This window comes from Thalassophryne amazonica, chromosome 17, assembly GCF_902500255.1.
Source record: "Thalassophryne amazonica chromosome 17, fThaAma1.1, whole genome shotgun sequence".
Classification (NCBI taxonomy): domain Eukaryota; kingdom Metazoa; phylum Chordata; class Actinopteri; order Batrachoidiformes; family Batrachoididae; genus Thalassophryne; species Thalassophryne amazonica.
The window spans coordinates 46,782,533-46,798,041 of NC_047119.1; the positions used below are offsets into that span (position 1 = coordinate 46,782,533).

General features: G+C 41.8%; 1 protein-coding gene across 1 annotated transcript in view; it reads left to right on the forward strand.

The window, feature by feature from the left end:
* LOC117528918 (leucine-rich repeat transmembrane neuronal protein 4) overlaps nt 1-15,509 on the forward strand; it is a 379,596-nt gene that overhangs the window by 28,563 nt on the left and 335,524 nt on the right. The window contains exon 2 of the mRNA XM_034191544.1: nt 12,328-13,886. Within this exon, the coding sequence (XP_034047435.1) occupies nt 12,328-13,886 (1,559 nt within the window). The remainder of the gene's footprint in view (nt 1-12,327; nt 13,887-15,509) is intronic.

Sequence of the window (15,509 nt, forward strand, 5' to 3'; positions counted from 1 at the left end):
AAACTTGAAATAGCTGGAGGGTAACGTGAAACACCTTCATAGTTGCACACATACCCCTCAGCTCTTGAGGGATAACTGGCTGCATACAGACCATCTGCAATGAATTATCTACTTCTGCACTGGTGCACTGATGCTGTATGGAATGATAATGAGTTTGAATACTTGCTTTCCTTCATCACAAACATGCAGTAAAAATGAGATCAGAAACAACATCCTGGGCCATGCAGGAATGTGCACGTTGCTTTACAATAGGATGAAATGTTCCAGACTGAGCATCACTTCACTCAGTGATCCCACAAAACCAAATCCAGCAGTAACACTGCAACAAATGAATATTACTGCTGTTTGGGATAGAACATGACTCAGGTTTCATACCTGGGCAACCATGTGTCATCAAACTCTGACATCGATGATGTGATCCAACACTGACTCAAGTGTGCAGGAGCTGCCTTTGGCTGGCTTTGTTTCCATGTTTTCCACAACAGAGACCGTGGATACAAGACAAAAATCCTCATCTACAGAGCCATCATCATGCCACATCTGCTGTACGGATCTGAGATCGGGCTCACCGCTGCTACCCGAAGACCCTAGAGTAATTTTATCTATGCTGCCTTCCCTCTGCATTAGATGGGAAGACTATCGCACCAACATCAGCGCCCTGGCTGAAGCCAAGGGCCACTGGAGTGAATGTTTCGTCATCAAGAACCAGCTTCAGTGGGTGGGTTACGTCGTTAGGATGGATGACAGCAGACTTCCAAAGCAGATCTTCTACTCCCAGCTGAGGGAAGGAAAACAGTGCAGTGGAGGACAGAAGAAATGCTACAATATCCTCTTGAAACACAACCTCAAAAAGCTGCTCCATTCACTTGAAAACCTGAGAAGATGACATGAGGGGCCGAGTCAACTGGCAAGCAATGATTCACACAAAAGTGGAATTCTTTGAAAATGCAGACAAACAACACAGAGGAAAAAAGGAGAAAGAGTAAGATCCTGACCGGCAGAAGCTTCCTGCAGCAACCATGTGCAACATCTGTAAAAAAACAGTACTTGTCAAGACTGGGCTTGTTCAGTCATCTCCACGTCCACTATCCCATCTGGGAATTAACCAAGAGACAACATTCCTTGCATTCGAGAGATTGCCATGAAGAATGTTTTAGTTTTAACTCTTCTCATGAATGTAGGATTTTGTTTTATCATTGTTCTAATACCACACTGTCCCATTTGCACTTCCATGATTCTATTGGAAGTGCTATAATAACATGAACACTACTGGCCAGTAGATGGCAGTAGAGGCCTTGAAAACAAAATTCCAGATAATCCCTGTCTGCTACATTTAAAATGCATGGAATTTAACAAATGCAAATACAATAACAATGTTTATAAACCCAGAGAATATATTCACGAGAGTTTTAGGCACTAGAGTTTAATGCTGTTGTCCGTGGAGCCTGAACAGAGTGTCTGAAATGCAATTGTCCTGTCGTGATCGTATTGAGATTACATCATCCTACCCATAATGCACTGCTGGGCACGGCATGTGCTCACAAAACCTTAAAAATTAGCACATTACTTTAAAACTAAAACATATATCTGATATTTTCACTTTATAAAACTTCAGACATGACAGTAATTTTAAATAACTTGTCCAAAATTAGTTTGGTTAAAATTTGAACCATAAGTTAAAAATGTATGCCTCTGGATGGCTTAGGTGATATTGCCAACATATGGTATGGTATTAAAGGAAATGTTTTTTTTTCTTTCTTTTTTTTTTGCTATTTCACCTTTGTCTAGCAGCTCTCTCCTATTAGCAGAGGGTGTAACTGTCCATCTGTTACAAAACTTTTAACAGGTAGGTGATGAACTGATTTTAAATTTTAAAAATGCTTGTCGCTGTTCAGCTTTGTATACTTTATCGTTCTAAAAGTTACTGGACAAAAATTAATCGGAAGATAATTGGTCCAATAATGGTTTTTAAAGTTATCTAAAAAGATAATCCGATAATGAAAACATTATCTTCGATAATTATCTGTTATCGGATTATCGGAAGTGTGCCCACCACTGTATAATAATAATAATAATAAGTAATTATTATTAATTATACTGAGTTTTGAGTGTACAGTTAGTTTATTTAAGCAGCCCAGTTAATTATAAACTCAAATACAAGATAATACTGCAGATTTTAAAGAAATTCATGCGCAGTTTTGGAATATTAAGTTTTGATCACTGAGTATATTAAATGGTAGGGCATGTTAAAATAAACAAACATACCAGCAATCCAGAATCCAATAAAACTGCTTTCAATTGCTTGTTTTGATGAAACATGAGTCAGAAACTCAGATACTTGTAGTGTTATTAAAGTGGGAAAAAACCCAGAAAAACACCATCTTTCATGATTTTAACTTGAATGATCAGTTCATTGCGAAGATTAATTATAATTATTTTTTTTTCTGTGAAATGACAAATCAACATACGAGGGCTGTCAATAAAGTATAGGTCCTTTTTATTTTTCTCAAAAACTATATGGATTTCATTCATATGTTTTTACGTCAGACATGCTTTAACCCTAGTGCACATGTGTGAGTTTTTCCACGCCTGTCGATGACGTCATTCGCCTGTGAGCACTCCTTGTGGGAGGAGTCTTCCAGCCCCTCATCGGAATTCCTTTGTCTGAGAAGTTGCTGAGAGACTGGCGCTTTGTTTGATCAAAATTTTTTCTAAACCTGTGAGACACATCGAAGTGGACACTGTTCGAAAAATTAAGCTGGTTTTCGGTGAAAATTTTAACAGCTGATGAGAGATTTTGAGGTGATACTGTCGCTTTAAGGACTTCCCATGGTGCGAGACGTCGTGCAGCACTCCCAGGTGCTGTCGTCAGCCTGTTTCAAGCTGAAAACCTCCACATTTCAGGCTCTATTGATCCAGGACGTCGTGAGAGAACATAGAAGTTTCAGAAGAAGTCGGTTTCAGCATTTTATCCGGATATTCCACTGTTAAAGGAGATTTTTGTAATGAAAGACGTGCGGACGGGTCCGGCGCGGTGCGGCGGCACAGGAAACACCTCCATGTTGATAACCATTTGTAAAATCCAGGCAGCTTTTGATGGCTTTCAGTGGAATGAGTATATGAGAAATTGTTTAACAGCTGGACATGTTCCAACTTGTCCTTAAGGCTTCCAACAGAGGTGTTTTTCCTGTGGCGGAGCGTCGCGGCAGCTGCGAGCCGATGCTGCAATCTGCCCGCATGTCTTTCATTAAAAAAATCTCCTTTAACAGTGGAATATCCAGATAAAATGCTGAAACCGACTTCTTCTGAAACTTCTATGTTCTCTCACGACGTCCTGGATCAATAGAGCCTGAAATGTGGAGGTTCTCAGCTTGAAACAGGCTGACGACGGCGCCTGGGAGCGCTGCGCGACGTCTCGCTCTGTGGGAAGTCCTTAAAGCTACAGTATCACCTCAAAATCTCTCATCAGCTGTTAAAATTTTCACCGAAAACCAGCTTAATTTTTCAAACCGTGTCCACTTCGATGTGCCTCACAGGTTTAGAAAAAATTTTGATCAAACAAAGCGCCAGTCTCTCAGCAACTTCTCAGACAAAGGAATTCCGACGAGGGGCTGGACGACTCCTCCCACAAGGAGTGCTCACAGGCGAATGACGTCACCGACAGGCGTGGAAAAACTCACGCATGCGCACGAGGGTTCAAGCATGTCTGACATAAAAACATATGAATGAAATCTATATAGTTTTTGAAAAAAATAAAGGACCTATACTTTATTGACAGACCTTGTATATTGTATTTGGAATTGCATATGTGAGCCTCGCTCAGCATTTTCACTCTTTTTTCAAATTCCTTTTCATTAGTCTTGTATACCTTGACAAAAAGATAAATTAAACAAGTGATGTGATATGACAGACTTGATATTTTGGAGAAAAAAATCAAATCACTCCCTTGTATTGGCCAGTAAGTCTTTGTTTCAGAAGACAAAGTGAGATTGGTGTGTTCTTCAACACAGCAGTCTGATGTGTGGTTTTAATCCAATCTGAGTTGTTTTCCAAGATTCAGTGTTCAGGTCATGTTAAGTCACAAGTCCAGAACAAGTCCAGAACAGGTCACTGTGCACTCTGATAGCATTAAAGTCAATCTCTTGTAGGACAAAAATGGTGTGTGACAAGATGCCAACAAGCACCTGGAACAAGCAGCCAGATCTGAGACCACAAGGCTGCGCACAGAGGAAAGGTTACGGTAGCGTATTGACAGCTGTCGCCTTCACTGACGCAACAACGCTGAGCTGTCCTACACCTGCTGCCTCATTTCTAAATGGCATCTATGCACTAAAACCACATCTGTCTCTCCAACGCATGCAGTGGAACTTTTTGAAGGAAGAACATGCGGTGAGAGGGTGAACACTTCAGGTATTCTTCAGACCAGGGCTGAACGTTTTCAGTGCCAGTCATGACTAGTTTGACGAATATGGAAAAAACAACAACAACAACAACAAAAAAACAACGCAATTTATCACGAGATGAAATTTATGGAAAACTAAGCAGCTGGAGTCACAGAGCTTGCATTTCAAATTCTTATTAAAACCTGCCAGTGTTGGAGTGGGTTCCCTCCGGGTGGTCCAGCTTCCTCCCACTTCCAAATGCATGTAGGTTAGATGAACTGGTGACTCTAAATTGACCGTGAGTGAAATGAAATTCATTGATTTTCTATACCTGCTTACTCCAACTAAGGGTCGTGGGGAGGGGCTGGAGCCTATCCAAGCAGTCATCGGACATTAGCAAGGTACACCCTGGATGCCAACCTATCACACGGCCACATATAGACACACAAACACGTTCACACGCACATACACACCTACAGCTAATTTAAAGTTTCCAGTTCACCTAACCTGCATGTCTTTCGATGTGGGAGGAAGCTGGAGCACCCAAACGGAACCCACGTGAACATGGGGAAGACATGCAAATTCCACACAGAGCCCCCAGGTTAGGGTTAGAGTTAGGGTTCCCACGATCTTCTTGCTGTGAGACAACTGTGGTAACCACTAAACCACCATGCTGCTCGTGAATGAGTTTGTTTGTGTGGTATATGTGTGTTGGCCCTGCGAAAGACTGGCAGAGGTTAATATTGTCATATCATGTCAGCAAGGTTGTAGGTTCGATATAGGGCTGCATCTATTGATTATTTTAGTAATCGAGTATTCTATTGATTTTTCTGGTGATTAATCGAGTAATCGGATAAAAAGTACTTTTGCGTTTTTAAAAAAACATCATTATGCAATGGCACAATGTTGCTGCGCCAAAGTGTTGACATTTTGCTGAAATGGTGATGGGATGTGGCTTTCTGTTTTGTTTTATTTTCTACAACTTGTAAAAAGTAACCATTTTTAAGTTTTTTTGTTTGTTTGTTTTTATATAAAGTTTGGTGGACTGGATTCCTTGTGATTTTTTTTTTTTTTATCCCTATTTCTCTGCGATTCAGCAGATGCATTTCAGCTGGAGGTTGAAAATGCAAGCCTCGCAGTCAGTTTTTTTTTATTGTTATTTTAATTAAGTTACTGTGTTCGTGAAGCATTGTGTGTTGCCCAAAAAGGCGAAAATTAAAAAGCAAACCACTCAGTGCGACTCTGAGGAAAACACAGAAGAAAGCGTGGACAGAGAGACAGCAGCCAGCCGCCGGGTCACTCCCACGTTTTTTTAAAAATAGACAAACACGCAACTTCACTTTAAATGCGCAGTTAGTCTATTTCAGATGATCAGCGTGGACCGTCTTTCTCTTAAAAGGCTTTATTTTACTGTGTGTGTTGTGTTGAAAAGCAGTAGCTATCGTTGCTAATTTGATTAGCTGTTATGATCTGGTCTTGTTCTGTTTTTTTTTCTTTTTCTGGGGACGTTACAGCGCCACACACAGGCCTGGTATATGAACTACAATGTTAAACGAAGCTTCGAGGCACAGAATTTGCGTCAAACATTTTTTGTAATCGAATTATTCAAAAGTTACTTGACTAATCGTTTCAGCCCTAGTTCGGTATGGAATTTGCATGTGTTTTTTTTTCCCCTTTGTTGATGTAGGTTCTATTATTATAATCCAACATTCTCCTTCAAAGTTGACTGCAGCTGTGAGCAGGAATGTTTGTTTGTTTTTCCCTTTTCTTTTAGTGGTTTGTTGGCTTGGCAATTTGTCCACCTGTGCTCCTCCTCTTGCTCAATGTCGACTGTGATAGGCTCCAGCTCCCGTTTACCCTCAAAAAAGGGTTAAACAGAAGAAAATGCATGGGTGGGCAAAGGTGTATAGCATCAGCACGTTACCAAAGTGATTTAACACTGGACAATTAATCCTTTAGTGAAGAAGCAGTTTTCAAAAATTTGCTGACATTGTTGGTTCTAAGCTGTAATAGAAACAACAGACACAATATTTTCAGCATTTAAAGTTTTTTTTTTTTTTTTTTTTACTGTAATCATTGCTTTTCTAGTTACTGTTTGCTGTTCAGACTGGAATGCCGTTCCAGAAACACAGATGGTAAATATTTTGCTTCTTTAGACAAATAATTAGAAGTCAGTCTTATGTAGGCACATCGGGCCGACACTTATCCCCAGATACCACAGTATGAAGTGTATGACAGTCTACAGCTCCTCCTGGACAGCATGCCAGGCCATCCCAGGTCACTTCCCCAGCCAAGGCAGTTAGGTGAACTGAGACAATTCACATGAAGTGTCTTGTCCAAGTACACAGACAGATAAAATATAATAGAACAGAATAGAATAGAGCCTTTCTTGTCATATATACAGACATCAAAATTTGTCCTATGTATCTAACCCGCCCTAATTACAGTTAGACACAATCCAACCACTAGGAGCAGTGAGCAGCCACCGTCCGGTGCCCGGGGACCAACTCCAGATGTACAGACACAGACTTGGTCAGGGGAAGAGAAAGGAGCAGACCCCAAATAAACATGACTGAAGTAATAAGTAGTATATAAAGTAAATACATAGACTGAAGAACACACCTGGAATCAAAACCCTGACCTGTATATTGATAGTCCAACATGCCATAGGCTAGCATAGTCCCACATGTACCCTCCCCACAACCCTGTAGATTTGGTATCATTAGAAAGTTTGAAAGGCACAACATCTCTGCCAATATATACTCAACAAAAATATAAACGCAACACTTTTGGTTTTGCTCCCATTTTGTATGAGATGAACTCAAAGATCTAAAACTTTTTCCACATACACAATATCACCATTTCCCTCAAATATTGTTCACAAACCAGTCTAAATCTGTGATAGTGAGCACTTCTCCTTTGCTGAGATAATCCATCCCACCTCACAGGTGTGCCGTACCAAAATGCTGATTAGACACCATGATTAGTGCACAGGTGTGCCTTAGACTGCCCACAATAAAAGGCCACTCTGAAAGGTGCAGTTTTGTTTTATTGGGGGGGGGATACCAGTCAGTATCTGGTGTGACCACCATTTGCCTCATGCAGTGCAACACATCTCCTTCGCATCATCCGTGAAGAGAACACCTCGCCAACGTGCCAAACGGCAGCGAATGTGAGCATTTGCCCACTCAAATCGGTTACGACGACGAACTGAAGTCAGGTTGAGACCCCGATGAGGACGACGAGCATGCAGATGAGCTTCCCTGAGACGGTTTCTGACAGTTTGTGCAGAAATTCTTTGGTTATGCAAACCGATTGTTCCAGCAGCTGTCTGAGTGGCTGGTCTCAGACGATCTTGGAGGTGAACATGCTGGATGTGGAGGTCCTGGGCTGGTGTGGTTACACGTGGTCTGCGGTTGTGAGGCTGGTTGGATGTAGTGCCAAATTCTCTGAAACGCCTTTGGAGACAGCTTATGGTAGAGAAATGAACATTCAATACATGAGCAACAGCTCTGGTTGACATTCCTGCTGTCAGCATGCCAATTGCACGCTCCCTCAAATCTTGCAACATCTGTGGCATTGTGCTGTGTGATAAAACTGCATCTTTCAGAGTGGCCTTTTATTGTGGGCAGTCTAAGGCACACTTGTGCACTAATCATGGTGTCTAATCAGCATCTTGATATGGCACACCTGTGAGGTGGGATGGATTATCTCAGCAAAGGAGAAGTGCTCACTATCACAGATTTAGACTGGTTTGTGAACAATATTTGAGAGAAATGGTGATATTGTATATGTGGAAAAAGTTTTAGATCTTTGAGTTCATCTCATACAAAATGGGAGCAAAACCAAAAGTGTTGCGTTTATATTTTTGTTGAGTGTATATCACATTTGAAAGATGTTTGCAGGAAATTAAAGCTGAAAAGTCACACTTTCGAATGGCATATAAATTTTGTGCAGTTAAGTGTAGAGATTTTCATTATGCTAAATATCTGAACCTTAGAGTCTAGTTTTTGTGCAGGTAATGTTATTTTTCACAAGGTATCATTTCAGTCAAATACGTTTTGACACAGCAAAGCTGTGCACATAATTCAAAACATAATTGATTCTATATAAAGACAGCTTTCATTTGGTGTTTTATATGTCCCATTTGCTTAAAAGATGATGATTTGGTAACTTTTTATGTTGTGCAGAAAAAAATATCAGATTTCATAATTCTTTTGGCTTGTGTAGGCCAATAAAAGTGCTCATATGTCATAGTGAGTGAGTGTTACCAGTTATTTTTTGTAGTCTAGACATCCAAAGCTTTCTAATGATATCACATTTATAGGGTTGTGGAGGGGGTGGGGGTGCATGAGGGACCATGCTGGCCCATGGCCTACAACTCTTATTCCATAGAACCACCTGCTCTGCTATCTAGATTAATGACATCCAATTTCACTTCATTCAGGCAGGACCAAATCACAAAATAAGTTGCAACGAGGTACTACACATGAGAGAGTTTGAACCTCACCCACCGTCTGAACAAGCACATCAGTATCAGTGTGGAAAAATATAAATAAAAAAACATCCTCAGGTATTTTTTTAACTAAATGGAAGAAACCTTAAGGAAAACAGACACAAAACCACCCCTAACACCACCCCTAACACCATCTCTAACTCCACCCCTCCACCCATAACACCATCCCTAACTCCACCCCACCACCGCTAATACCACCCCAACACAATCCCTAACTCCACCCCACCACCCCTAACACCATCTCTAACTCCACCCCACCACCCGTAACACCATCTCTAACTCCACCCCACCACTGCTAATACCACCCCTAACAAAATCCCTAACTCCACCCCACCACCCCTAACACAATCCCTAACTCCACCCCACCACCCCTAACACCATCTCTAACTCCACCCCACCACCCCTAACACCATCTCTAACTCCACCCCACCACCCCTAACACCACCCCTAACACCATCCCTAACTCCACCCCACCACCTCTTAACACCACCCCACCACCCCTAACACCACCTCTAACACCACCCCAAAACACCACCATCACCACCCTTAAAACCATCCCTAACTCCACCCCACCACACCTAGCACCACCTCTAACACCACCCCAAAAACACCACCCCACCACCCCTAACACCACACCACACAGCACCCCTAACACCACCCCACCACCCCTAACAACACCCCACCAGCTGTAACACCACTGCTAACACTACCCCTAACACCACATCTAACACCACCCCTAACACTTCCACTAACACCACTCCACCACCTATAACACCACCTCTAACATCACTCCAAACCACTCCCCAAACAAAAAACAATGAAATGAACCAAAAGCACAACAGGGAATTATCAAACATGTAGAGATAGAATTGTTTCAGCTAACCATGTAGAGAGACCAGTTATCACAACAACTGATCCAAGATGTGAAGAGCAGAATCACAGTATAATGGACTACATTTGGTAAATCAGTGTTTTGACCCTCTCACAGATTTTTCTCTTTTGACTGTATGTTAGTCCCCAAACCTGTGGGCATGCTCCACATCTCACACAACTCTCATTAAATCCCACACCTCGTATGTTGATAATAATGGTGCAATGTTGATGCCACTTTAAAGAAGAATTATTTGGCAGTGTCTACTTTGCTACAATGTCTACTCTGTCTCACATCTAAGCCCACATACCTACAGGAACAGAATACATGACCGTTGCCAGGTTTGATTGAACCTGTTCCCTAGTCATGTGAAAATGTTTGACTGATGTGTCACTAAGCATGACATGCTGATAGTGGTCTTTGGTTAGACATGAGGGACGTGGAATCTGTAGGCTGGGTGTACGTACGGGATTTGAAAAAATTTGAGAATCTCTCAGTCAGAAGCATGACCCATGGTTACTGTCACAGTTTAGTGGAGCAACCTGGAAGAAGGGAGTATTTCTGGAGATTAGATTGATGACTGGCAGCTGTGGATGTAGGCCATGGGAAGGAGCTTTTATATTGTGAAGGAGAAGATCTCTGCCCTTATGTTTGAAACTACAACCCCTGGCAATAATTATGGAATCACCGGCCTCGGAGGATGTTCATTCAGTTGTTTAATTTTGTAGAAAAAAAGCAGATCACAGACATCACACAAAACTAAAGTCATTTCAAATGGCAACTTTCTGGCTTTAAGAAACACTATAAGAAATCAGGAAAAATAACTGTGGCAGTCAGTAACGGTTACTTTTTTAGACCAAGCAGAGGGAAAAAAAATATGGACTCACTCAATTCTGAGGAATAAATTATGGAATCACCCTGTAAATTTTCATCCCCAAAACTAACACCTGCATCAAATCAGATCTGCTCGTTAGTCTGCATCTAAAAAGGAGTGATCACACCTTGGAGAGCTGTTGCACCAAGTGGACTGACATAAATCATGGCTCCAACACGAGAGATGTCAATTGAAACCAAGGAGAGGATTATCAAACTCTTAAAAGAGGGTAAATCATCACGCAATGTTGCAAAAGATGTTGGTTGTTCACAGTCAGCTGTGTCTAAACTCTGGACCAAATACAAACAACATGGGAAGGTTGTTAAAGGCAAACATACTGGTAGACCAAGGAAGACATCAAAGTGTCAAGATAGAAAACTTAAAGCAATATGTCTCAAAAATCGAAATTAACAACAAAACAAATGAGGAACGAATGGGAGGAAACTGGAGTCAACATCTGTGACCGAACTGTAAGAAACCACCTAAAGGAACTGGGATTTACATACAGAAAAGCTAAACAAAAGCCATCATTAACACCTAAACAGAAAAAAACAAGGTTACAATGGGCTAAGGAAAAGCAATCGTGGACTGTGGATGACTGGATGAAAGTCATATTCAGTGATGAATCTCGAATCTGCATTGGGCAAGGTGATGATGCTGGAACTTTTGTTTGTTGCCGTTCCAATGAGATTTTTAAAGATGACTGCCTGACGAGAACATGTAAATTTCCATAGTCATTGATGATATGGGGCTGCATGTCAGGTAAAGGCAGTGGGGAGATGGCTGTCATTACATCATCAATAAATGCACAAGTTTACGTTGATATTTTGGACACGTTTCTTATCCCATCAATTGAAAGGTTGTTTGGGGATGATGAAATCATTTTTCAAGATGATAATGCATCTTACCATAGAGCAAAAACTGTGAAAACATTCCTTGCAAAAAGACACATAGGGTCAATGTCATGGCCTGCAAATAGTCCGGATCTTAATCCAATTGAAAATCTTTGGTGGAAGTTGAAGAAAATGGTCCATGACAAGGCTCCAACCTGCAAAGCTGATCTGGCAACAGCAATCAGAGAAAGTTGGAGCCAGATTGATGAAGAGTACTGTTTGTCACTCATTAAGTCCATGCCTCAGAGACTGCAAGCTGTTATAAAAGCCAGAGGTGGTGCAACAAAATACTAGTGATGTGTTGGAGCGTTCCCTCTGCTTGGTCTAAAAAAGTAACCGTTACTGACTGCCACAATTTTTTTTCCTGATTTCTTATAGTGTTTCTTAAAGCCAGAAAGTTGCCATTTGAAATGACTTTAGTTTTGTGTCATGTCTGTGATCTGCTTTTTTTCTACAAAATTAAACAACTGAATGAACATCCTCCGAGGCCGGTGATTCCATAATTTTTGCCAGGGGTTGTATGTATGGAATCCAAAATTAAACTTTTCTGACACACTAAAGATGTAAATGGTGTGAGCCAGAAATTAATCATTTCTGATGTTTCGGCATGGTATGATGACTTTATCATGTTTAATTTTGGTGTTATGTGTTGTTGAACACTATCATTACTGCACACAAGGCAGAATGAGCCAATCATTGCTTAGCACTTGCTTGCCAAAGCTAGTTTAATTAACAAGTTGACTTTTCTCTCTCTCTCTCTCTCTCTCTCTCTCTCTGTTCTGTCCATACAGGCCCTGCTCTGCAGCATCGCTGGCTAGTGGTGCAACTCCTGATGCAGGTGTGGCTGGCGGCAAATCCATCTCTGAGTGACCGGCCATGCCCTAAAAGTTGTCGGTGTGATGGAAAAATTGTCTACTGTGAGTCAAGCGCCTTTCGTGACATCCCCAAGAACCTCTCAGGAGGCTGTGAGGGCTTATCTTTACGATACAACAGCCTCGCTAGTCTGCGAGTAGGCCAGTTTGTCGGCCTCAACCACCTCATATGGCTGTATTTGGACCACAATTACATAGCCTCTGTTGATGGAATGGCTTTCCAGGGTGTTCGCAGGCTCAAAGAGCTGATCCTGAGCTCAAACAAGATAACATCCCTGCACAACACCACATTCCACCCTGTCCCGAACTTGCGCAATTTGGACTTGTCATATAATAAACTGCAAGTCTTGCAGCCTGGACAGTTCCAGGGTCTTCGCAAGCTCCTTAGCCTTCACATACGCTCAAACTCTCTGAAAACTGTCCCAATGCGTCTTTTTCAAGATTGTAGAAATCTGGAGTTCCTTGATCTGGGTTACAACCGCCTGCGTAGTATTACCCGGAATGCTTTTTCAGGGCTTGTTAAGCTCACCGAGCTGCATCTGGAGCATAACCAGTTTTCAAAGATCAATTTCTCTCACTTCCCCCGCCTTTACAATCTGCGAGCGCTATACCTGCAGTGGAATCGCATTCGATCAATGAGCCAGGGTCTGACTTGGACATGGGCCTCGATTCAAAAACTGGATGTGTCCGGGAATGATCTGACAGAAGTGGATCCTGTAGTTTACCAATGCCTACCCAACTTGCAGACCCTTAACCTGGATTCCAACAAGCTCACCAATATCTCCCAGGAGGTGGTTGACGCCTGGATCTCACTGACTACGATCAGCTTGGCTGGGAATGTATGGGACTGCGGCCCTGCCATCTGTCCTCTGGTGGGCTGGCTGAGAAATTTCAGAGGGGCAAAGGAAACCACCATGATCTGTGCTTCACCGAAGAAAGCTCAGGGTGAGAAAGTGATGGATGCTATTGAGGCATTTGGCGTTTGTCAGTCAAACTCAGTGACAATGCTTACGATGAGTGTTCCATTGACGCCATCTGGTCCAGTCCAAACTGAGAATCGCCCAGCCATTCTTGCCTCACCTACTGGTTCTGGAAAGAAAGGAGATGGGTCTGTTAGATTTCCCACATTGCCAGCTATCACCCCTCCAGTAGCCCCACCCCCAGAGCAAGATTTGGAACCTGTGTCCTTCCATAAGATTGTGGCAGGAAGTGTTGCCCTTTTTCTCTCCATTGCAATGATCCTCTTGGTAATCTACGTGTCTTGGAAGCGCTACCCCAGCAGCATGAAGCAGCTACAAGAGCATTCAGCAGCAGCCCGTAAGCGCCGCAAGAAAACTAGAGAGACGGAGCGCACCCTGAGTTCTCCCCTCCAGGAGTACTATGTGGACTACAAACCCACTAATTCTGAGGCCATGGATGTGCTTGTCAATGGGACTGGACCCTGCACCTATACCATCTCAGGCTCACGAGAATGTGAGGTATGACCCACACCACCGCTACTTCTCTGAAACAAAACTGTCCACAGCGACACGAGCTGGGGTATTTATTTGCACTACTTTAACTAATAATAAATTGGCTATTTGATGCCATAGTCTTTGTCTGGCTGAAATTACAAAGCAGGTTTAAGTAACCTCTGCATATCAGCCAGCTTACTGGAAGAAGCAGGGGTGATTTTCGCATCACATTGAGCATAGAAGGTATATCTTATTTTCAGATGGGACTCCTGAACACTAATCTCTGTTGAAATGCAAATGTTTGTTTTGTAGTAGAATTGGACAGCTGAATGAGACTGATTACATTTCGTGTTCTGAATCATCTGGAGTTTAGGCTGTGCTGTTTGCGATAAGCCATATGTGCTGGTGTAGGTACTTGTTTTCATTTTTGTCTGAATATCACAGGCTTTGTGTTTGGCTCTAGTGCTGTTCTGTTTTTGATGAGCAGTATTGTATGGGGAGACCAGCTGAATAGAGCAAAGATTCAGTCCTGGGCCCTGGATATGAATGCTAATAGAGAGTCTTGTCACTGAATGGAGTTACCCCCTGAGCCAATGACTTCATGCGTTTCTTGATAAACCAGTGACTCAAGATGGTTGTTAGAAAATACCTGCATCCAAAAAGGCACATATTTCCCTCACGGTAACGGCTCGTTCGATTCTTTTACACATTAACTTGGTGAAGTTACTCACTTTTATTGGTCACACAAACAGTTCACAAGTACAAATGTATATTTACACTGGCTCTGAACATTTACTGATCCATAAAAAGGTCAAAATATGAGATGCTTCTAAACAGATCAGGATGTATGGTGCACCATACACACAGAATAAGAAACTTGCTGAATATTTGATTTATTTCACATTGCCCACACTTTTAATTATCAAATTAATGTGTACAGTGCATCTGGAAATTATTCACAGCGCTTCACTTTTTCCACATTTTGCTATGTTACAGCCTTTTTCCAAAATGGAGTAAATTATGTTTTTCCTTCAAGATTCTACTCACAATACCCCATAATGACAGCAAGAACATTTTTTTTTCTTTTTTTGCATATCTATCTATCTATCTATCTATCTATCTATATATATATATATATATATATATATATATATATATATATATATATATATATATATATAAAACCACTAAGAAATCACATGTACATAAGTATTGACACCCTTTGCTCAATAATTTGTTGATGCACCTTTGGCTGCAATTACAGCCTTACGTCTTCAAGAATATGATGCCACAAGCTTGATGCACCTATCTTTAGAATTCCTCTTTGCAGCACCTCTTAAGCTCCATCAGGTTGGATGGGGAGCATCAGTGCACAGCCATTTTCAAATCTCTCCACAGATTTTCATTCCAGTTCAGGTCTTTGCTCTGGCTGGGCCACTCACGGATATTCACAGAGTTGTCCTGAAGCCACTCCTTTGATATCTTGGCTACGTGTTTAGAGACATTGTCCTGCTGAAAGATGAATCATTAAACCAGTCAAGAGAAACCTGGAGCAGGTTTTCATCCAGGATGTCTCTGTACATTGCTGCATTCATCTTTCCCTCAATCCTGACTAGTCTCCCAGTTCCATGCTGCCACCACCATGCT